The sequence below is a fragment of the Siphateles boraxobius genome, unplaced genomic scaffold, assembly GCF_051911475.1.
Source record: "Siphateles boraxobius isolate OS27281-9 unplaced genomic scaffold, OSU_SipBor_1 12, whole genome shotgun sequence".
Lineage (NCBI taxonomy): Eukaryota > Metazoa > Chordata > Actinopteri > Cypriniformes > Leuciscidae > Siphateles > Siphateles boraxobius.
This window is the reverse complement of record NW_027508722.1, coordinates 35277865-35302694: the sequence shown is the minus strand read 5'-3', so window position 1 is coordinate 35302694 and position 24830 is coordinate 35277865. Positions and strand designations below refer to the sequence as shown.

The 24830-nt window shown below is 42.2% G+C and overlaps 1 protein-coding gene across 1 annotated transcript in view; it reads right to left on the bottom strand.

The window, feature by feature from the left end:
- LOC143727017 (uncharacterized) overlaps positions 1 to 22884 on the bottom strand; it is a 122339-nt gene extending 99455 nt beyond the window's left edge. Inside the window, exons 1-7 of the mRNA XM_077219258.1 lie at positions 22760 to 22884; positions 22173 to 22217; positions 21097 to 21315; positions 20730 to 21002; positions 17341 to 17619; positions 16496 to 16732; positions 15811 to 15951 (exon numbers count right to left, since the gene is read on the bottom strand). Coding sequence (XP_077075373.1) covers positions 15811 to 15951; positions 16496 to 16732; positions 17341 to 17619; positions 20730 to 21002; positions 21097 to 21315; positions 22173 to 22217; positions 22760 to 22790 — 1225 coding nt within the window. The 5' untranslated portion in view covers positions 22791 to 22884. The remainder of the gene's footprint in view (positions 1 to 15810; positions 15952 to 16495; positions 16733 to 17340; positions 17620 to 20729; positions 21003 to 21096; positions 21316 to 22172; positions 22218 to 22759) is intronic.
- Positions 22885 to 24830: the final 1946 nt, after the last annotated feature.

Sequence of the window (24830 nt, the reverse complement as noted above, 5' to 3'; positions counted from 1 at the left end):
CAGGGTTGAGTCGGCGGTGTCGATCGGCTTGTTTCTTGCAGCGGTTGATGGCCCGTTGGAGATGAGTGTGTGCGAGGTCCCCACGGAGGGGACGTTCGTGTGTTCACCGGACCATGGGAACAGGGGTGGCTGAAAACCTAGGACACATTGGAATGGAATCAGGCCCGTGGAAGGTTTTTGCAGGGAGTTCTGGGCGTACTCAGCCCACATCAAGTACCGACTCCAATCCTCTTGATGAAGGTGGCAGTAGGACCGAAGGAACCGGATGTTCTCCTGGTTGAGGCGTTCGACTTGTCCATTGACCTGGGGATGGTACCCGGACGTGAGGCTTACGTTGACCTGGAGCATCTGGAAGAAGGCTGGCCAGACTAGAGAGGTGAATTGGGGACCCCTATCGGACACAATGTCGTCTTGCAGTCCGTAGAACCGGAACACTAAGTTGCAGAGGTGTTCTGGCGTCTGCAGGGCAGTGGGGAGTTTGGCGAGTGGAATGAGGCGACAGGACTTGGAGAACCGGTCGATCACAGTGAGGATGGTGGTGTAACCATCGGAGGGAGGCAAGTCGGTGACAAGGTCGATGGCGATATTTGACCAGGGACGATGTGGGACCGGAAGGGGTTGGAGTAGACCGGCGGGCAGAAGTCGAGATGCCTTCTGGGTATTACAGTTTACAGAACTGGTTGGCGTCGGGGACTAATGTGGGCCACCAATAGTGATTCTGGAGGAGTTGGGTGGTGGCCGTGATTCCCGGGTGCCCAGAGCTGGGGAACGCCGTGTACATGTTCCATGACCCTTCTCCAGAAAGCCTCGGAGACATGAACCCTATTGGGAGGACATTCTGGGGGGAACTTCCATTCAGGGCGTTGGGCTGACTGAGCTCGGTTTCGATGTCCCACTGGATAGGGCAAGGACAAGGTCAGGGTTCAGGACTGTTTCAGGGGTCTGGAAGGACAGGTCGGGGTCGTGTTGACGAGACATAGCATCCGCCTTGGTATTCTTAGACCCGGGACAGTAAGTGACCGTAAACTGGAACCGACTGAAGAGCAGCGACCATCTTATGCTGCTGCTCTTCTTGTCTTCAACGAGCCCAAAAGAGCCCACGTCACTCCGCTGTTCATCTCCCTGCATTGGCTGCTCGAATCAAGTTCAAGGCGCTGACACTTGCTTACAGATTGTCCACCGGCTCAGCTCCCTCCTACTTTCACTCGCTCCTACGGGTCTACATCCCTACGAGAAGCCTACGATCGGCCAAGGAGCGACGGCTCGTGGTGCCTTCACAGCGAGGCACAAAATCACTGTCCAAAACATTCTCATTCACTGTTCCATGCTGGTGGAATGACCTACCCACCCTCGTCCGGAATGCAGAATCCCTGACAGCATTCCAAAGACAGCTGAAAACTCATCTCTTCCGTGAGCACTTAACATAAAAAAAATAAATAAAAAAAAAACCTTTTTCTTGAAATATTCGCTTGTCTGGTTTATGCTACTCTGAGCAATGTTTGAACTTTGTATTCTGAGCACTTCTTGCGTTGTTTTTGCCTCTCCATGATGACTAGCTTGGTTTAATCCTCAAATGTAAGTCGCTTTGGATAAAAGCGTCTGCTAAATGACTAAATGTAAATGTAAATGTAAATCTGGCCTGTCTGGGATTCAACCTCTTGGCTGTACGGAGGTACTCTAAATTTTTGTGATCCGTGAGTACCGTGAAGAGGTGTGAGGCTCCTTCCAGCCAGTGCCACCACTCCTCGAAAGCGGCTTTCATGGCCAATAGTTCACGATCACTCACATCGTAGTTCCGCTCTGCTGCACTGAGCTTCCTGGAGTAGTAGGCGCAGGGGTATAACCTGGAGGGAGATCCTTGCCGTTGGGACAGGATGGCACCCAAGTGTTAGAGGCGTCCACCTCAACTACAAACGGTAACTCAGGATTGGGATGATGCAGGATGGGAGCCGTGGTGAATCGTTGCTTGAGTTGATTGAAGGCGTGAGTTGCGTCCTTACTCCAAGGGAGACGCACCGTGATCCTTTGCACCAGAGAGGTCAGAGGCCCAGCCACCGTGCTGAAATCTCTGATGAACCGGCGGTAAAAGTTCGCAAACTCAAGGAAGCGTTGTAACGCCTTCAGGGAGGTGGGTTGCGCCCAGTCCAAAACTGCCTTGACCTTGGCTGATGATATAGCCCAGGAAGGTGGTAGAGGTCTGGTGGAACTCGCACTTCTCGATCTTGGCGTAGAGTTGGTGCTGAATGAGTCTCTGAAGGACTGCCCGGACGTGCTGGATGTGGTCTTTTATGTTGTCTGAGTAGACTAAAATGTCGTCAATGTAGACGATGACAGTTCGGTGGAGCATATCTCGGAACACATCGTTGATGAAGGACTGGAAGACCGCTGGACTGTTTGCCAGGCCGAACAGCATAACCCGGTATTCGTAGTGCCCTGTGCAGGTGGAAAAGGCAATTTTCCACTCGTCCCCTTCGCGAATACGGATCAGGTTATAGGGACACCGCAGATCCAGTTTGGTGTAGAATCTGGCCTTGCGAAGGAGCTCCAAGGCAGCAGGCACTAGGGGTAGGAGGTAGCGGAACTTGATCGTGCAGTCATTGAGAGCTCTGTAATCGATGCAGGGTCGGAGGCCGCCGTCTTTCTTTTGCACAAAGAAAAATCCAGCCGATGCAGGGGACGTTGAAGGTCGAATAAAGCCTTTCGCCAGTTCCTCCTCAATATATCTTCGAATGGCCTCGGTCTCAGGTTGAGAGAGCGGAAAGATGCGGCCTTTGGGAGGCGTGGTACCTGGCACCAGATCGATGCCACAGTCGTTGGTACGGTGAGGAGGAAGCCTTGAGGCTTTTGCCTTGCTGAAGGCCTCTGACAGATCGTGATACATGGATGGGAGGTGGTTCATAACAGCGTTGTCTTGGGGCTCAATGATGCTTAGGACGGATAAGGGTGTGACAGTGGTGAGATAGGTAGCGTGACAGTTCTTCCCCCTGCAGATGATTTGACCTGTTGCCCACTGGATGTGTGGGTCGTGCTTGCGGAGGCAGGGCAGGCCCAGGATGACAGGTGTGTGTGGGGCGTGGAATACAAAGAATTGAATGGTCTCATGGTGAAGGACTCCGGTCCGCATGGAACCTCTTGAGTGATGTGGGTGACCAGACCGGAACCTAGCGGCCGCCCATCGACTGCTTCGACTGTGAGGGGAGAGGAACAGGAAATCAGAGCAATCTTGTGGTTCATGGCATAATCTCGGGACATGAAGTTAACAGCGGCTCCAGAATCAATTAAAGTGGATGTGACTACTGCTTGGCCATTATTGATGAACTCAAGGGGTACCGACACACAAGAGTTGGGATTGAGAGAATCAATGGTCAAACTCACCGGAGCTACATCTCTCAGAGGTGGTCGTGAGGGACAGTGGAGACGGAAGTGGCCAGCTAACACAGCCCGAAACTTCTGAAGGAAGTCGGCGAACGTAGGGAAAGAGGAACCATCCCACCTCCATACTGCTGTGAACTAGTCTAGAGCAAGACCGGTGAGCTGCGAGAAAACAAAGGCGTTTTTGCTGTCATCTGGAATAAGACATGGATTGTTGTGCCAGATACATCGAGCACTGGAGAATAAAGCCTTTGCATTTGCTTGGGTTCCCGTCGTTCTTCTCGGGAAGAGCAAGGCGAGGGTTTGTGCCCGCGGGGGGTTGGGGCTCTGGAGCGTGGGCAGCAGAAGGACGCACTGGTACCTGAGATGGGTCGGTGGACGAGGTCTGTAGTGCTCGGACCGCTTGAATCAGATTTCGGGTAACAAGGTTAAGTGCTTTAGCTGGTGATGGTGAGCAGCGAGCTGATTGGCTTGAGCGGAGGAAGCAGCTGACCACGCAGATACCGTTGCTGGATCTTCTTTTGGCAAAGTCTTCTGTTGCGATTCATCAGACTCAGTCAGATCCATTTGCAAACGGTTTATTCAGATTAAACAAGGTCGACAGGCAAGGGTCAGTACCAGCGAGAACAGTGGAGCAGGGCAGACAACCGCGTAAAGGTAACCAGGCAGGAGATCAGGGCAGGCAGCTGACAAGACAAGATCCAGGAAACAGGCAGGCGGTCAGTAGGCAGGCAGCAAACAATCGGAGGCGAGATAAAGCAGGGTCGTAAACACGGGCAGAATAACAGTCAGGAAACCGCTCCGAAATGTACACAGGGTGAAACAAGACTTCGCACAGAGCGAGCTGTGAGCGTGAGTTATATAGGGCTGGGGATGAGATGCAGCTGTGTGAATGATCATTGTCCGCAGGTGGGGATGGAATCAGTGCAAGAGTGAAGCATGGTGGGAACTGTAGTTCGGGAACCAGTCAGTATTCGGGGGAGATCGACCGTCGTGGGTTATTGGGGAGACTAGCAGGACTAGTGGTCGTGACAATAGCCTATAGAAATTAAATCATTATGTAATAATGAAATAATGAATGAATTTTATTTTATTTAAAATGATCGACTAATTCAAAGAACAAAAAATGATAGGCCTTTAGAAAGGCGCACACATTTGTTTCGACTGTCTGATCAGCCTCACATTCTGTTCCTGTCAATCATACACGAGGTGTCAAACAATTATAAGGCATGAATCAGAATCAGAAAGAGCTTTATTGCCAAGTGTGCTTGCACACACAAGGAATTTGTTTTGGTACTGAGGCTACCAGTGCACATATACAAATACAACAAGAAACATAGTACTACAAATTATAAGAATAAAATATAAAAATTTGAGAATAAAAGTATCACAGTTGGGTTTAGTCAGAATAAACATTTACAGATTTACGGATTATGAACATATTTATAGTTTTTTGAATATTATAAATAAATACTACATATAAATATCACCTTAATAAAATATTGCACTAAACAGTGGGAGTATTGCACTTACTGGCATATGCCTTGGGAGGTAAGTTAACTGTTCAGTAGGGAAATGGCCTGTGGGAAGAAACTGTTCCTGTGCCGAGATGTTCTTGTGGCCAGTGATCTGAGTCGCCGTCTTGACGGTAACAGTTCAAACAGGTGGTGTCCAGGGTGAGTGGAGTCTGTGATGATTTTACCTGCTCTCTTCCTCACTCTGGAAGAGTACAGGTCCTGGAGGGTCGGCAGTGGGGCACCAATGATCCTCTCCGCAGTCCACTCTGTCCGTTGTAGTCTCCTGATGTCTGATTTGGTAGCTGAACCAAAACAGACAGTGATGGAAGTGCATAAAACAGACTCAATAACAGCTGAGTAGAACTGAATCAGCAGCTCCTGTGGCAGGTTGAACTTCCTCAGCTGGCGAAGGAAGTACAGTCTCTGCTGGGCCTTTTTCACAATGGAGTCAATGTGATTGTCCCACTTCAGGTCCTGAGAGATGGTAGTGCCCAGGAACCTGAATGACTCCACTGCTTCCACAGTGCTGTTCATGATGGTGAGTGGGGGGAGTGCTGAGCTGTTCCTCCTGAAGTCCACGATCATCTCCACTGTTTTGAGCGTGTTCAGCTCAAGGTTGTTATAACTGCACCAGACAGACAGCTGTTTAACCTCCAGTCTGTAAGCAGACTCGTCACCATTTTGGATGAGACCGATGACAGTGGTGTCGTCTGCAAATTTCAGGAGCTTGACAGTGGGGTCTTTAGAAGTGCAGTCATTAGTGTACAGGGAGAAGAGCAGTGGGGAGAGAACGCACCCTTGGGGGCGCTAGTGTTGATTTTGAGAGTCCTGGATGTGTGTTTCCCCAGTCTCACTCGCTGCTGCCGGTCCGTCAAGAAGCTGGAAATCCACTGACAGATCGAGGATGGCATAGAGAGCTGGGTCAGTTTGGCTGTGAGAAGATCAGGCATGATGGTATTGAAGGCCGAACTGAAGTCCACAAAGAGGATCCTTGCATAAGTCCCAGGTTTGTCGAGATGTTGCAGGATATAATGCAGTCCCATGTTGACTGCATCATCCACAGACCTGTTTGCTCTGTAAGCAAACTGAAAGGGATCCAGAACACCAGTCTTTCAAACGACTTCATGACCACAGACGTGAGAGCGACACACACTGCACACACACACACACACACACACACACACACACACACACACACACACACACACACACACACACACACACACACACACACACACACACACACACACACACACACACACACACACACACACACACACACTCTCTCTCACCATGACCCCCCCAATAGTAATAATGGTAGTAGATATTTTATTTAGGCTGCAGTGAGTATGGCAAACAAGAAGGAAGCGAGAGGAGAGGAGAGAGGGAGAAGGAAAGAGAGAGGAAGTGAGAGGACGGAGAGGAGAGAGGGAGAAGCAAAGGGGACAGGAAGTGAGAGAACATGTGAGGAGAAAGGAATGCAGAGGAAATGAGAGGAGACAGAAAGAGAGAAAAGAGACGAGGAGCAAGGACCAGAGAGGAAAGGATACAAAGATAAAACAGGGATGGAAAGGAAGGCCAAACAACAATCTGTGGAAAGTCGAGAGGATGAAGGGGGTGGTGAAGAGAATCGTATCTGTGATGACGATGGTTTCATTTGCAAAGACTGTGTTTGAAAAATGTTTTCATCACACACACACACACACACACACACACACACACACACACACACACACACACACACACACACACACATATTAGTTATCAATTTTGGATGTGAATTTTTGTAATTTGCACATTTCATTCTAAATGTGTTGTACACACACACACACACACACACACACACACACACACACACACACACACACACACACACACCACTGACATCAGTTCACTGATCTACGCTGTTCCAAAATGGACTTTTTTTAATTGCACATTTGAATATGTGGGTTTGCACCCAAAATGTTTTTTTAATGGCACATATGAATATATTTGTTTAATGCAGTTTAAATTGTCATGATTCTGCCCTCTTGTCATTTCCTTTCTCTAGTCTTGAGGCAGGATCATGACAGACCCATGTTTTGTGTGCAGGCACATGGCCTTGATTTTGGGTTGTGTGCTTGTGTTGTCTCGTTCTCTTTCCCCGCCCCCTTGTTATCCTCATCTTGTCTTCATTGCCTGATCAGTGTCACCTGCTGTCGTTATCTGTTCTCCCTATATTATCCCCTTGTGTTTGCTGTCCTGTGCTGGTTCATTGTGATTGATTGTGTGCGTATCCACACACGGTAATACTTGTGAGTACCTTGTCTTGAGTTCTGTCTAAACAAAGAAGTTTTCTTGTTATAGTTATTTTGTTCCTGTGAAGTTTTATGTTTAAGTCTTAGTCTATTGTTGTTAGTCTTTTGCTTTGCCTGTGCTGTTTTTCCTCCCTCGTGGGGTTTTGTTTTCCCTTTTTGTTATCAATAAACCTTGTGTGTCAGCAAACTGTCTGCAATTGGGTTCGTTCCTGAAAATCCGTGACAGAATGAACCAGCCAAAGAAGAACCCAGCAGACAGTTTGTCTTTTTCTGCCAAGCGACAATCTGATCCCCTTGAACAATGGTGGCTGTCGACTACCTCCGACATGAAGGGTGGCAAGGCACCGTTTTCCCCCCAGGGAGAGAGGTCGTTGAGAGAGTATGCCCAGGCCGTGGAAGAGAGGAGGAGGTTCTTGCCTGAGATCCTCCTCAACTCATACTTCATCGCAGGTCTCAATGGTCCTCCTCCTTTGACTGAACGGGAGGGGCTGATTCGCCGTCCGTTTTGGGAAGTGGTGGACCGTTTGTGTCAGGAGGAGCTGCAGGGCTCCTCCACGAGGTCTTCACCTTCTGCCTGTCTGCCTGTTATTCCTGAGGGTCGTTTGTTAGGCGTCGTGACGTTTGGGAACCAGGTTAGCTCCTCCACGACTCCTGAGATTCCATCTTCTTCCTTCGGTCTTCGTGGAAAACGAGGGAGGCGGACCTCGTGGGAGTCCCCTTCAGAGTCCTCAGCGACTGAGTCAACCCACCCAGAGAAACCTCCTCTTCTACCCGACACGGCACCTGCTGCGCTTCCCCAACTGGTCACAGATCCGGCTATGGTCTCTGCTTCCCGCCCTAGGAGAAAGAGGAGGAGGAAGGGGGCTTCCCGTTCCCCGTCTCTTCCTTCCCCTGAACCTGCGACGGTTCCTGGACCAGCTGCTGAGGGCAATGCTTCGGCCAGCGCGGTTCCCGAGCCAGTCTCTGCCAGCGCGGTTCCCGAGCCAGTCTCTGCCAGCGCTGTTCCCGAGCCGGTTTCAGACAACACTGTTCTAGGATCTGTTCCCGTCAACTCGTTTCCAGTGTCAGCTGCAGACATCGCAGGTTCAGAGTCTGACATGAGTAGCGCCTCTTCTGAATCTGATATGATGAGCGCTGTTTTTGGTTCTGCTACTGAGTACACTGACCCCTTTCCTGCTCTTCAGCCAGCCACAGTGTTGCCCTTCTCCGCCCCACAGTCGCCTACATCTTGCCCTGTCTTTTGTCCTGTACCGTCTCCTTCCCAGTCTAGTTCTCCTAGCACTTCTCCATGTGTCACCCTGTCCCAGTCTGATTCCCCCAAGGCTTCTCCATGTGTCTCCCCGTCCAAGTCAGCTCGGATTCCTCGTCCTCAACCCTTGTCCCGTAAACCCAAGACCCCCAGTCCTCCTACCCTCCCTGGTCGACCACCTATGAACTTTCTTGTTCCCCCACCCCCCCTCCCTTGTTTGTTATTTTTATTGATGCATCCCAACCCCATTATTGTATATTCTTGTATGCCGTCGCTTTTATTTGTCATGTTTTGTTGGTTTGTGTCTGTTTCCCAGTCTGTCATGTCTCGTGTTTGATGTCCTCTTTTGGAGCGTCTGGTAGCCGCTCCTTAAGGTGGGGGTTCTGTCATGATTCTGCCCTCTTGTCATTTCCTTTCTCTAGTCTTGAGGCAGGATCATGACAGACCCATGTTTTGTGTGCAGGCACATGGCCTTGATTTTGGGTTGTGTGCTTGTGTTGTCTCGTTCTCTTTCCCCGCCCCCTTGTTATCCTCATCTTGTCTTCATTGCCTGATCAGTGTCACCTGCTGTCGTTATCTGTTCTCCCTATATTATCCCCTTGTGTTTGCTGTCCTGTGCTGGTTCATTGTGATTGATTGTGTGCGTATCCACACACGGTAATACTTGTGAGTACCTTGTCTTGAGTTCTGTCTAAACAAAGAAGTTTTCTTGTTATAGTTATTTTGTTCCTGTGAAGTTTTATGTTTAAGTCTTAGTCTATTGTTGTTAGTCTTTTGCTTTGCCTGTGCTGTTTTTCCTCCCTCGTGGGGTTTTGTTTTCCCTTTTTGTTATCAATAAACCTTGTGTGTCAGCAAACTGTCTGCAATTGGGTTCGTTCCTGAAAATCCGTGACATAAATGTTATGTGGCTGTATAAGCAATTGTGTTTTAAAATTAAAATTGATGATAAATTACTATTTCCCTTTCTAGTTTGACTGGCCCATTGTACTTGAAACTGCTCATGCAAACAAAGTTGGCACAGCTGATGTTTCAAGAACTGTAGGGTCTAAATAATTATATTTCATTACATAATTTCAACACAAAATTATCAAAAACAGTCATTATTAATCATAAAAACGCATGGAAAAGGCATATATGGTATTGTATTATTGTCCCAAACGATTTACCTAAAAGTGGCCCAATTTAGCTGATATCATAGTAGGCAGGGTTCGAATTATGCCCAAACGATTTACCTAAAAGTGGCCCAATTTAGCTGATATCATAGTAGGCAGGGTTCGAATTATGATTTCATCTTTGTGGGGGTCTCTTTAAAAAAAGAAAAAAAAGTAACCCACGAGCAGGCGTGGTGTATGTGATAAATAATTAGCTAAATACGGCACTTCATTATTTTGAGTTCAACGTACGTTTATTAATACAGGAGTAGAGAATATTTGGGTGGAGTTCGTTACCTGTAGGGGGGTCTGGGGGCATGCCCCCCCAGGAAGAAAATTTTGTACATTTCAAAGATAAATTCATTAATCTGGTGCACTTTGAGTCACCCGAATCCGCTGTTAAAAATAGTCCAACCGCCCAAACATATGATATTCTTTGATTTAGATCTGCATCTGATCATCATTACAATTTTTCAAATTCTCAATGTTAAGCATGATAATATGGTAAAATATCACACTGAAGTAGGCTGATTTAAAATTAACATTTATTTAAATTAAAAGTTATTCTTTGGCCAAAATTACATTTCCTTAATATCCTAAACAGAGGCTTTTTACTCCCTTCAAAGTTAAATTGTCAATGTTTCATTACATCACTGTTTGCAAACACTCTTATCAGAATAAATTGTTTACCTTTAAAATAGGGCATTTTTCCCTCTAATTTTATGTAGCCTATGCTCCATCTTTCTTTTAAAATATTCCTTAATTTGATCAATACATTAAATCAGAATAATAAGACAGTAGGCTGTTACCAATCATATTAAATAATTTACATTGAAAATTTACAACTGTAGTAAATGCCCTGATATGTTTTCCTTGATCGATTTTCTCTAAAGAGAATTACGTTGTTGAAAACGAAAGTAAAAGAGTGACGCTCATTTCGTTTTACCATGATAAGAGTTCCGTGTCTTTATTAAAATAAACACATTATAATGATTTATCTGTCATCCATCCTCGATTAATTTGAATGTAGGCTAATTTTTTTTATTATTTGTCTCGCCCGACCCAATAGTATCCAGCTGCAGACCCGCAGCACCACCAGTTTCAGAACCCCAGCGCCAGAACCGGAAGTAAGGGGCGGAGCTTACGTTCTAACACCAGCGCCAGGACCGGAAGTGAGGGGCGGAGCTTACGTTCTAAACCGAGTAACGCCACCTAACGTTTTGGAGCGTAATTTGCTTAGACACGAAACGTCATTATTACACACGAAATGTCATACTTTATACTTGTATTTATACTAAATATGATACATTAAGGTATAGTACAATAAGCATTTAAAACATTGATTTTGTGTAATATAATTCTATATAGTTATCCGTTTTATTGTATTATGAGAGTTACTTCCTGATCGTGAAAATAATGCTTGAAACTTATGGTCATTTTATATAAAATATACTTTATTTCACAAGAACATGTGCAGCATGCATTTTTCTTTATGTAAAATAATGTCAAAAAATCTAAAAAGAGAGAGAAAATCCGGCATTGTTTTAAAAGAAACCATAAAAATGTACCGTACTTCAAATAATAGCCGAGTCCCAAATAGATGATTGTCTCTTTACACGCCTGGTGTGGCTGCAGGTCTGGGTAAATATAAGTCCGGTCTCAAATAGAGGTCGGGTCTGTTTTTTAGTTTCAGGTTGTATTAAATCTTCTAAAACCCGTCAGATCGTCCGCTTTTTGGCGGAATAGAATGACTGCTGCGCATGACAGGGCGCTTAACGAGCAGAGAGAGAGAGAGCCCCGGCCGCGCGCGCGCACTCTCACGTCTTCAAACAACAGCACTGTCTTGCTCTTTATTTGTCACATACCAGTTATAGTTCATACAACGAGCAGTGACTCACTGTGTAATAAAAACATACCCTAAATATTATTTAAAAGGTGCAACAATTTTTAATATTTGTAAATACTTGCAAAAATAACCATGCTTGTGTCATTGTAAATAATTCCGCCCCTCCCTCACTTCCGGTTCTGGCGCTGGGGTTCTGGCACTGGGGTTCTGAAACTGGTGGTGCTGCGGGTCTGCAGCTGGATATATCTCGCCCGACCCGCGCAGGACTATTGGCAAACTTAATGGCCACAGGCCGAGTTTTGTTGAGAGCCGGAGGCGGCTGCCTCGTAATTCCATGCAGGAAAACCCTGAAAGGAGTTCGCTAAAATATTGGTGGGGGCCTACCTAGCGTCGCCCCAAATCATTTTTTTTTGCTAGTAGCTACTTTTATGTATTTAAATGTCTGAAACCTAAAATAAACATTATGTGGTTAAAAACACTGAATAGTTAAGTTGTGATATATTGAGCGCATCTGTCTCTGGCTCAGCGCCAGCCAACGCGCGACAGCACTTCTGAATTTAGCAGTTGATCACGTGATGCACTGACTGTTCTAATCACACCGCTATGAACGTACGTGTGAAAGGGTTAACAAATATGCCTCGATTATTGAAGGAAAAAGTGCTTTATTTGTAATTTAAAATGATGGTGCTGATGATTTTTAGAGCCCCCACAGGTGTAGGATTTTACTGCTTTCAGCTCATACTCTCTCTATGGGAGCTCAGCTCCCACTGGCTCCCACGTAATTCGAACCATGATAGTAGGTATTCTGGGAGTTCTTAATCTGCATTTGGGATTCACATTTATAATATCATAATCTGGTGTATTATTGTGGTGATAATGCATCAGAAGTGGAGTTATGAAGGGATCAATTTCTGCGATCCATAAATGATGGTCAAACTATAGATGCAGACGTCAGCAAGTAGCCTAGTCAGGAAAAAGCAATGTATTCGTATCAGGTTTCACCAGAGAAAACAAACCACAGCCGAATTTATACACCATTTAATCAGAACACTCAGAATTACAAAATAGACTTTACAAGGAACATGGATAAACTGTATAATCACTGGCAAAAGCAAAACGACTAACCAGAGAGTGAAAACCAAATCAATCCTGCAGTGACCTCTTGTGGTTGAAACAAACAAACCTGAATTTGATGCTGGGCACCAGTTTGCCTTTCAGTGGAGAATCACTAAACTACAGTTGCATTGCAATAGAAGTTTATTAGGGCATGCAGTTATAGGCTACAGCTGTGGTCATTTTGATATACATCTTCAATTAAGCAAACAGAAAATGCATTGCTTTTTAAGTTCTTACATATACAACATATACAACAACATACAAAACAACGTGCATGAATACAAATATTTAACAACAACACAATAACTAGGCTATAATTAAGATCTAACAATAAGCACGATGAAAGAATGAAATAGTCAAAATAAACGAGTGTTCAAATGCATAATGAAGGTGTTAAATGAGGCTGAGAATTACTTGAAATATAATTGCTAATAGCCTAAATCTATTATTAAACCAGTGTAATTATTAGCAAGCTCAGAAATAAGAACATTTGCTTATGACGTGCTCTTCAGCTCCACAGATAAACTTTAATAGCATAAACTGTACAATCAATAACTAACTTCACGCAGATATTCACAATAACTGATTCTGTGTAATTATGTGTAAATGCCTAAGATGAATCAAGTAGGCTATTTTGTGTGGGTTTTAACATTTTTTTATGCATGATGGTAATAGTATTTACATTTATAGCCTTTAGATTTGTGTGGTTTTAATCCTTCAGCTTTATTGCACAAAACTAACTTTCTTTCCTTATTCTCATAACTGCAAGAAAATGTCTAAAACTGTGAATGCGGATCTGTAACTGTAATCTTGTTTGCTGTGTTAACTATATAATGTTCTCCTTCTTTCTTTACTTATCAGACTCTTTCTTTAAAGGTGAAGTGCCTTATTTCTTCGCCACAAACGTCTGGACAAAACTCACTGTAGATTTGAGTCTGAAGCAAAGGGAATTTGATGTAAGGTTTCGTTTCTGATCAGAATGGAGTCAGATCTCTGAGTTTGCAGCGGATTGTCTGAGATCTTTTTGGAGGTGGAAGTTAAAAGTCACGTTAACTCTCCAGAGCATCTTCATGCATGGGCGTGAAAAAAATGTGGGTGGGTCATTCTCCAGATTTTTTTTACTGGAGTAGATTAGGGGTGTTCCCCTACCTTTTCTAAAATCTCTATGCGATAATGAGTGAAGTGAATGAGTAAAAATGAAACGAGCGCAAATCCGTCTATGCGTGCTTCTCTCAGAATTCAGAGCTTGGCAAGAGTAATATCAACTCAAATAGGCTACTGCATGTTCTACGATATGATGTCGTATATTATCGTATGTATATTTAAATGATTTAAGCCTTGTACAATATGATAGGCTACTCGAATGAATGGAATAAGCACAGCACGGTGACGGTCACATATCAAACAGCGCGTGACTCTGCGCGTCTCAGCTACCAAACCAGCTTTAATAGCCAATAATCAACTACGATTCATATACATTATTTAATTACTACTTGATATGTCTATTTAAACGTTTTAATCTTCGTATGATCTGTATTCTAACTGTAAGAAGCTCCGGTTCCCATAGGAACATGAGACTCGCGCTTGGGACAGCACATAAACATTGGCTCGTCTGGCCTGAAAAGTAAGTGTTTGCTGGGATTCTGAATTATCAGGTGGAATGGATTTGACCAGCAGCGTGGAAATCAACGCTGTAGCTAAAACGTGGAATGGAGTTAAATTTATTTGGTCTTTTCTCAAGTGGAATGGATTTGACTGACGGCGCTCTGTAAAGTGAACAGACATATACGCTGAATTAGAGATGGTAGAAGTGAGTCAGTGGGTCCAATATCATTGGTCTTAAAACGTGGTTGGGTCTTGTCCCACCCATATACAATGGTTCCGACGCCCATGTCTTCATGTAGCCTATCCCCGCCAAATTTGTTTACATTTTATTATTTCATAGTAGGCTATTGTAGCCTTGTTATATTAAATAGCCCACAGAAAATTCTCTCATGATTTTCGAAGAAACTCGTTCGAGAAGTAACGGTCGGCACTCGGCTGTGATTTCACGGCACACTTCTCGCGCGAGTTTCTCAAGCGTAACGTTAGGTCTAAACGTTGTGACAGTTGACTAACGTTAGAAGCTATGGTTTATAGTCAAAATATTAGTTTAAAAATTTAAATATTCATATTTTTCTCTCACACACCTATTGTTTAGCTTCAGAAGACATTAATTCATCACTAGCTGCGATCTTTTGTATTACTGTCTGTTCACTTTGCCTGGTTTTGGTCCTGTAATGCATTATAGACTAACGTTACTCACGATGGATTGTTTTTCTAAAAATCTTCATGTTTATCTGAAGAAAGCAAGTAATACAACTGAGACACTAACGTTAGGCTATGAGGGTGAGTAAATGATGTGAGAATTTACATTTTGGGGTCGAATATCCCTGTATTCAATTAACTATAAAAAATAAAAAAGGTATTTGTGACCTTTTATTTCACAATTCTAACCCCCCCCCCCCCCCTCCCAGAATTGTATGATATAGAAATCCGAATTGCGAGATATAAACTCACAATTCTGTATTTTCTCTCTCACAATTGCTAGTATAAATCTTGCAATTGACTTCATAACACTGCGAGTTATAAAGTCAAAATGTTGAGATCTAAACTTGCAATTCTGAGAAAAAAAAGTCAGAATTGTGAGATAAGAAGATTAGCAATTTGACTATTGGTTAGCATTAATGTGATGCTCTTTCTTACAGGTTCCTTCATTCTTTCTCTTTGCTCATCTGTTTCTTATCCTGTTGTCCGGCCTTCAGTTCTTCATATGGATTTTCTTCTACTGCTACGGCCTCATAATCTTTGTCTTTCTGAGGAAGCTGCTCATACCCTCCCTCTGATTCTCCTGCCGGTGTTTTTGAGTCGGCTGAACTCAGTGTTTGGTACACCTCGGCTTTCACGCTCTTAAGAGCCTCGTACCCACCCTGACCTTCACCCTGACCTTGACCTTCACCCTGACCTTGACTTTCTGCAGCACCTAGTGTGTGGTACACCCCCTCCTCCTGCCTCTTTTTTAGGGCTTCATAACCCCCCTCTGCCTTGACCTTATCCGTATTCTCGCCTAGTGTGTGGTACATCCCCTCCTCCTGCCTCTTTGTTAAAGCTTCGTAACCCCCGTCGGCCTTGTCCTTATCCGTATTCTCGCCTAGCGTGTGGTAAACCGCCTGATCGGTGAGTTGGATTTGCTCATAGTCTCCATCTTTCTTCTTATCTTTACCCTGTGCGGTCGCCTGAACACTGCCTCCTCCACGTCTTCTGCGCTTCAGCGCGATCAGCACCACGATCAACACCCCGAGAATCATCAGAATCGCAGCCACCATGATGGGCAGCACATTTACAGACTCTGGCCGTGGTTTTGCTATGAGAAAGAGAGAAGATAAGTTTTCATGCTAGAAAAAATTTGAGAAGTGCACAATCGTGAAGTGAGAAGTGAAACATCTTGTGCATTTATACATCAGTACAGTCAACATTAAAATGCACGGAAAACGAAAGTGTTCATGCAGATCTGTGTGCCTCTGTTTTGGCGTGAAACTTTTAGGTGTAGCAGACACTCGTGAGAAACGTTTCTGCTGTTGATTACCGCAGAAAATAATTTCTCATTAAAATATACCATAAAAAAATCATTAACTCGAAATAAAATAAATGTTAACTGGAGTTAAAATTAAATGTTATTTTATTTCAATAAGTTCCAAAGCTACATTTCTAGCCAATTAAATAAAAACTAATAAAAATGTCAAAACACTACAAAATTATTAAAAATTAAAAATATAAACTCTAAAAACTCATTTAAAATATGAATTAAAAAAAACTACAACAGAATTTTAATTACACTAAACACTGGCTAATGAACAAGGAGTGTGTGTCTAAGGAGTGTGTGTGTGTGTGTGTGTGTGTTTAGGTACCTTTGTAAACTTTGCTGAAACGGGAGAAACCTTTCCCACACTTCATCCGGCAGCTGAACAGTCCTCCTTCCTTTATGGTTATAATGTCTGTATTTTCAGGAAGTCTTCGGCGTACAAATGAGTCATTAAGAAGTGTGTGATACCAGTAGTAGGACGTGCAGTCGTCAGGACAGTCTCTGCAGAAACACTCCAGACTCTCAGGAGACGTTGAATACACTGTAGGAGCAGGAGGCCCATCTGTACCACACACAAATATGACTTACAAAATAATTGATTCAGTGGTTGTTCCTGAAACTCAGTTGGTAGGATATGTACTTATCGTTAGCTAAGGTCATGGGTTAAATTCCCAGTGAATGCGTATCCTGATAAGGATAAACGCATCTGACAAATTTATAAATGTAACTGCTCTGACAGATTCAGTGAGTAATTCGTTAGACTAATTCGAACTCGATAACGTGCGGGTCATTCTGACTGATTCATTTGAAGAGTTGACTCATAAGAGTCATTTGTTCATGAATCGGACTGTGCTGGTGAAGCGGTATGCTTGCTTTTGCATGCAGCTAGTGAAAACAACAAAAGAGAAAGATGTGATGGGTTGCTTTATTAGTTTTATTTGTTATACAGTGAGTTATTATCATTATACATATATATTGTGTATAGTTGTTTATAAATCTTGTGCTTAAATATATATTAACATGTGTCATGTTTTACTACTATTATTATTATTATTATTATGTAGTACCACATGGTACTCTTACATAAATGCCATGGCTAGTTCTAGTACTATCTAGTAGTGGTTGTGTATAAATGAAGGGGTGAGGTGAGGCAGTGATTGTAATGTTTACCTATAACGTTTAACTCCTGGGCATCAGAATCTCCTTCCTGCAAGGCAGCTTCTGCACTGATGTGGCTGTACCTGTAGGTGGCGTGACATCTGTACTGTCCGGTATGATCTTGTGTGGCGTTGGTGATGATATATGTGTCTTTCGTTATGTTTGCGATTAACAACTTATCCTTATAGAAGATGGCAGTTTCCGCTTTCCCCCCCCAGACTGCACACCTGAGAGCCACACTCTCCCCCATCAGTGCAGGAACGGCTGGAGGCTCCAACATCACCCTGAGCTCTGAGACACACAGACACACAGGTCAGACATCCATCATCACTGCTGATGCTTCATTTAAAGATCCCATCATATTGAAGATGGCTTTGAATTCATATACTGATGACATCATGTTGCCCTGACAGGTGTATTAAAATTTCTGTCCAATCAAATGCTCTCAATAAGAGACCCTCATGCAACCAAGCAGCAAATCATAGTGTTACTGACATAAACTACAGGCTATTGGCTGTTTAAGAAAAAGGGATTCAACTGGAAATATCAGCACTGGAAGAAATTATTCTTGGAATTTGGGGAATTTAATCTATAATGATCAACTTTGTCTTTGTGATGCAAATGAGTAAATAGTTGCCATACCATAGGAGTATAGAGCTATAAACCCTGATCTTGGAGACTATAGAGGTGAAAAATGTGAGGTGTCTTTTTCTCAACATCTGAGAATCAGTTTCCATTTACTCTCCAGTTTAGTCTCATGGCTGTTTTTTGAAGCCATTGAGATTTAGAAGAAATTGTTTTGTATTTTGCCTAACACGCACGCACGCACGCACGCACGCACGCACGCACACGCACACGCACACACACACACACACACACACACACACACACACACACACACACACACACACACACACACACACACACACACACACACACACACTCTCATCAATCAATCAATCAAATTTTATTTGTAGAGCACCTTTTCAACAACCAAAAGGTGCACAAGGCGCTTTCCAGTAAAACATCAATAGACAACAATATATAAAAACATAAGTGTACATAAAAAGCAATTGAAACAGGACGGAAGCTGTTTAAAGCTTGTCTAAATAGATGAGTTTTCAACTGCGATTTAAAAGTACTCAATATAGTAATACTTCGTATGTGAGGTGGAAGTGCGTTCCACAGCCTTGGGCCTTAGACGGCAAAAGACCGACCTCCAAACTTTTTATATTTGCACTTAGGAATCACCAAAGAGGTGTAGTCAGAGGAGCGCAGGGTTCTGACTGGTTTATAGACCGTTAATAGTTCTGCGAGGTAGGCCGGGGCCATACCATTGATGGCCTTGAACACGAACAGCAGGACCTTATACTCCACCCTAAACCGCACCGGAAGCCAGTGGAGCGAACAGAGGACTGGGGTGATATGTGAGCATTTGGAGGCATTACAAAGGAGACGTGCTGCTCTGTTTTGTACCAGTTGAAGCCTATTGAGCAGTGATTGATTAAGTCCAATGTAAAGGGCATTGCAATAGTCTATCCTCGAGCTGATGAAGCCATGAATGGCCTTTTCAAAGTCATCTCTGGACAAAAATGGTTTGACCTTACACAAGAGCCTTAAAGGGTTAGTTCACCCAAAAATGAAAATGATGTCATTAATGACTCACCCTCATGTCGTTCCAAGCCCGTAAGACCTCCGTTCATCTTCGGAACACAGTTTAAGATATTTTAGATTTAGTCCGAGAGTTTTCTGTCCCTCCTTTGAAAATCTATGTACGGTATACTGTCCTTGTCCAGAAAGGCAATAAAGACATCATCAAAGTAGTCCACGTGACCTCAGGGGGTTAGTTAGAATTTTTTGAAGCATCGAAAATACATTTTGTTCCAAAAATAACAAAAACAATGACTTTATTCAGCATTGTATTCTCTTCCGGTTCTGTTGTCAATCCGCGTTCACGAGGCCAGTGACGCTGCTGACGTAAGACGCTGCTGACGTGTTATCTGGTGCGTCCGTGTATTCGGGTTCAAATAAATATGTCTGGTTAAAAAAAAATGCAGGTCTTCCCCTGTGTGGAAATCCTTAGACATCTTTGCAAAGATTGTTTTGTTTCCAGCGTGCGCCTCCCTCAGACTGTAAACGAAGCTCGGGCGCACCAGACACACGTCAGCTCGTCTTACGTCAGCGGACTCATGAACGAGGATTGACAACAGAACCGGAAGAGAATACAATGCTGAATAAAGTCATTTTTGTTATTTTTGGAACAAAATGTATTTCCGATGCTTCAAAAAATTCTAACTAACCCAGTGAGGTCACATGGACTACTTTGATGATGTCTTTATTGCCTTTCTGGACAAGGACAGTATACCGTACATAGATTTTCAATGGAGGGACAAAAAGCTCTCAGACTGAATCTAAAATATCTTAAACTGTGTTCCGAAGATGAACGGAGGTCTTACGGGCTTGGAACGACATGAGGGTGAGTCATTAATGACATCATTTTCATTTTTGGGTGAACTAACCCTTTAACTGGTAAAAGCTCGTCCTTCACGACTGCACTGATCTGTACATCGTACTGCATACTCTTGTCTAAAATAACACCCAAGTTACGCACAATGGGTGCAAACTGAGGTGTTAGAGGACTGAAACTGAGAGATATACCTCTAAAAATACATGACCAATTTTGACTATTACATTCAGATTGAATTATTGTGAAAATAAGATTGTGGCCTTTGTATAGTTTGATTTTGATCTCTGTGAGCAATTAAGATATAAAGTAAGTTATTTATTAAAACATTTTAAGAACATGAGTTTAACCTTGACTAACAAGCTTCAAATTTAGTATACTCTAACGTCAATTGCTTAACATGTTTCAGAGCCAATAAGACTGATGGGAAGTAGTTAACATCCTGTGGTCAGACATTTTTTTTCTAGGAAAGACAGCTGTCTGCATTGAAAAGTGATCTGAAAACGCAACAGAAGACATGCAATCACTATGTCTCATAATAATGTTTAATATTAATGCAGTCCCTTCTTAGTAAATGTGTTTCACATAATTAGTAATGTTATGATAATCGTATGATAATATAAAACTGTTTTAGATGTTTGTTCATCTGTGGAACACAATAGAAGATTTTTGAAAGATGTTTGTTTGTTCACACGATTATAGTCAGCGGAGTCTGGTGTTGTTCTGGACCCCATTGACTTTCATTGCATGAACATTGGACACAAAAAGTCAAAACATCCTTCAAAATATCTTCTTTTGTTTTCCACAGAACAAAGAAAGTCATACAGGTATGGAACTACATGAAAGCGAGTAAATAATGACAGAATTAGTATTTTTGTATTTCCCTTTAACTACACAAGTAATCTGAAATACAACAGGGAAAAGAGGAAGGAGTCACCTGTCATTTTCAGTGTCACTGCATTGCTTCGTTGTGTACCGTTCTTGCACCAGAAAGTGGATCTGTTTGCTTCCTTCAATTCTGCAAATATAACAGCCCTCTTCTTCATCTTATCAACAGTGGTTCCTAGCATGAAGGCGCTCTTTCCCCGCAACACAAAACACTTCCAGCCAGTCGGATCATCGTCCACCTGCAGCACCAGGTTTCTTCCATCACCTTTGGTCATCACAGCGCCACCTATAGATGGAGAGAGCTGAGCGTGAGGCTCCAGCTCTGAGAGAGAGAGAGAGAGAGAGAGATGAGGAACAGCAGGAGGAACAGATGATCGTGAGGGAACGTTTAGAGTTATTTAGGATGGTGTTCATACCTTCCACAGTGAGTCTATATGGGTCGCTCTTTGATCCTGCCCGCTCACATTCATAATTCCCGTTGTTTTTGGATGTCACTGCTGTGAGAATCATCAAAGAATCCTGATGTGATAGTGGTTTTCCATTAATGAACCATTTTATCGGTTCACCCCCTCCTTTACAGATCAGAGTGACATCATCTCCAACAAACACATCTGGGAACCTCGGCAGGAGAGACACTGAGAGAAAGAAAACAGACTCATAAAGACACGTCTGCTGTAACGCCAGGTTGTCTGACTACTATTGTAAAATATTATTGATTGATTGATTGACAATAATTGTAAACCATGGTGATTTAGTTCTGCCTACTCAACAAATATAATAATTGGAAAAGTTTGAAATGTACCGTAAAAGGTGCATTTGTTAATTAATGCATTTTTTAATGCATTTATAAAAGCATAAATAAATAATTTATGCATTTATTGATTTAAAAAGTCATATACCTTTTTTATTCATATCAGATTCTTTAGAATAAAAATCTTTTAAGAAACATTTTTTTGTTGCTTTATTTAAAAAATCTTAATATAGCTTTCACCATTTTCACCCTCTTTCTGACTTTAATTACATTTTTATAGTGTTTTTTTATTCAAGGGCTTCAGGTATTCTGTCGAGTTCAGTGTAGTTTTTGAGTCTAATAGTCTGATCGATGTGAAATGTCCCACAAGTGATGAGGATCTTGTTAATAATAAACTTGAGCTGCTGGTTTCTGACATTGGGATTCCTCAGGAGGATCTGCTGATCTTAGAAAATGATCTGATGCTTTTTGATCATGTAGGATTCAGACTCTTCAGTCTTCAGCGAAGAACCACGACAGAAACTACATTGGACCTGGTTGGAGGTTCATTATAAATGGCCCTCAGTGAGGTACTTACTGACACTAGAAACATCAGTATGCTGGTTGTGTGAAGTGATGAGGTTTCCTGCACCAAAGTTCTGCGGGACTTTTTACTTAATGCTGTGCTTTATAATAGATTTGATAGTATCTCTTTTTTTCAGCTCCTCTGATCTTGTGCACAATGAAAATGTGTGTATTTACCTGTTGGTTTTTCTCCCTTGTCTTCTCTTACGAGAGCCAACAACACTGTGACATAAAAAGATAAATCAGATTATTTCTGCACTAAGAAACTACATCTTTAAGTTTAATTTGCAGCTTCATTGACATTGAAACGAGACGGCCGCACTCAGTCAGTTTTGGGTGAATCATGACTCAAGAGTCACTGGCCAGTTGCATTTTCAAAAAAGTAGTTTTGAAAGTAATTCTTCAATATCTGTCTAAATATCTTCGTAAAATTTGTTTATGGCAGTGTGATTGAAAATCTGTGTTACAAAATTATCATAGTGCAAACATCACCAAAAATGATATTATTACATAATTAATTCTGTCAAGTTTGCATTCAAATTTTATAATTTTTTTTACATTTATCTTCATTAATGCTAATATATTAACCAGACAAGCAAAGCTCATTAAATAATTTGCCCCTTATCTGTTGCATGAAAACTGCAAACTGTCTAGTTTGAATTAAACTTCAATATTTTACTTCAAGAATTTGTCAAAACATCCCATTACACAGAATCAGACAATAGGATGTTGCATAAACATCCTGAGAGGGATTTTGTTTTTACCTGACAGTGAAAGCAGAGACCTCATGTCCATCAGCCGAGCCGAGCCACGCTGTCCGTCTGTCAGAAAGTGAAATAAGACTGTCTGATGGACAGAGAGATGAGCCTTTTGTTGAAATTTAGGGAAGTGGAGAAAAAGCGGTGTAACAGCTTTATTGCATTAAAGCTCAGCTAAGTATGAATGTGTCTGCGCATGTTTCCATTGTTTTTGCTCAATCTGACAGTTTTTTTTCTCTTACGGCAATTAGAGCGACTGCCGCACCCTTTAGTCACACTTTTTTGAACAGCTCATTTTTGCTGTGTGTTTGTATACAAGATTGCAGTGTTGCTCTCAATGTGCAGTTTGGTTATTATCAGGCGTTGCTATTTACAGAATGTGCAGTCATGGTCATGTAGATGGTCAGTGATCAAGAACAACTGGGAGGCTCAAACTCCAAATAAGCATGAAAGAAAGATGCATGACTCATGTATTTTATTTATCAATTTATGGTATTAAGTTTTCAGATAAATAATTATTTTTCTAATTCAGATAAATACATTGTCTAATTAGTCTATAGACTATAATATAACTATTAACTAAAAAGTGTGCATTCATTTTTAGTGCATACAAATTGGATCGCTTTAAAAATTGTATCAACAATTCTGTTTCTGCCCACAGAGAGTATTTATATTTATGAAATAATATGAATCTATTACTTAAATGCTTTCTTGTCTTATTTAGCATTTTTATAAATTTTGCATTCAGATGTTCATGTCAAAAGCTATAAGCAATAGTAAGGTTAATTAACTGGTTCATCTTTTACTTCATAACTTCTAAATAACTTTATTTAGAAGTAACTTAAAATATTTTAAATTCATGATGCATGCACAGTTCAAAGTAATTTTATGGGAGAAGCGATGCATAGCCCCCGTCCCCAGAAGCCAGCACAAATATCTGTGCTGACCTGTTGATCTATTTTTAGTTCGTGAAATTATAAAATATATGAACTGCTTGCTAGTTAATCTGAAATGACCCAGGTTATTTTAGTCTTGATCTTTGCACAGAACATCATGGTGTGTTTGCAGATCCTGTGTTAACTCTTGAGGTTTGTGTATTTTCAGTGTTGGCAAAACAGTGCTACTTTCCTTTTAAAGTCTTCATGTCTACTGGATTAACAACATTAACACACTTAACCAGCCTCTGATGTTTAGTAAGTCCTGTTTTGTTAGTGTAAAGTGCAGAGGTTCTGCTATTTTTTTGCACAGAAGTAAAAAAAGCAGATAAATGTTGTGAAATGAATATTCAGCGAGTCATTTAGATGCATCTGGGTACGATGCAATATGTGGTCATGTCAGGAGGTCCAACAGGTCAGTAGTGACAGCAAAGATGACGTCTGACAACAGATCTCAACGCCAGTGAATAGTTTGAGAAAGAGCTCCACACTTCACGCTCAGCAATGTGACAAACAAATGTGAAACGAAAATAGATGGAATTATATGCCAAAAGAGATTACAAATATTTAAGTCACATGCACTACTTGTGTGACTGGAAATTAAGCTATTATTTAATATCTTCTTCCACTTTAGTGTCATAATGTGTCTTTATACTTCTGAGACTCAAGCTTTCATAGTCATCTCTATTCTGTTCAATACTTTATTTAATTTGCTCAAGATGTGTTCCTAATTCTTTGTTCTATTTGTGGAAGCGGAACTTGTTTTACTGTGTGTATGTGTGTGTGTTTGTGTGTGTGTGTGTGTGTGTGTGTGTGTGTGTGCACGTACGTGCTTGTGTGTGTGCGAGCGTTACCTTCCTGTGCATTTCCCAGAATACCCAATGATGGTGTTATTTATGAACAGAATCATACCGATTGTTCAGCACTTTTTGACTTATTTTATTTGAGATTAAAAAGATTTTGCAATCAATAAGTGTATATTAAATATGTTGGTTGAATTTGGTACAGTTCACAATGCACACGCAACAATCTTTTTTAGACATAGTAACATTACACACGTAGAGAAAGCTGTTGTTCAGAAATGAACTGATGATGCTTTTGGTCAAATAAGGGACAAAATGTGCTGAAATCTAGGAGTCATT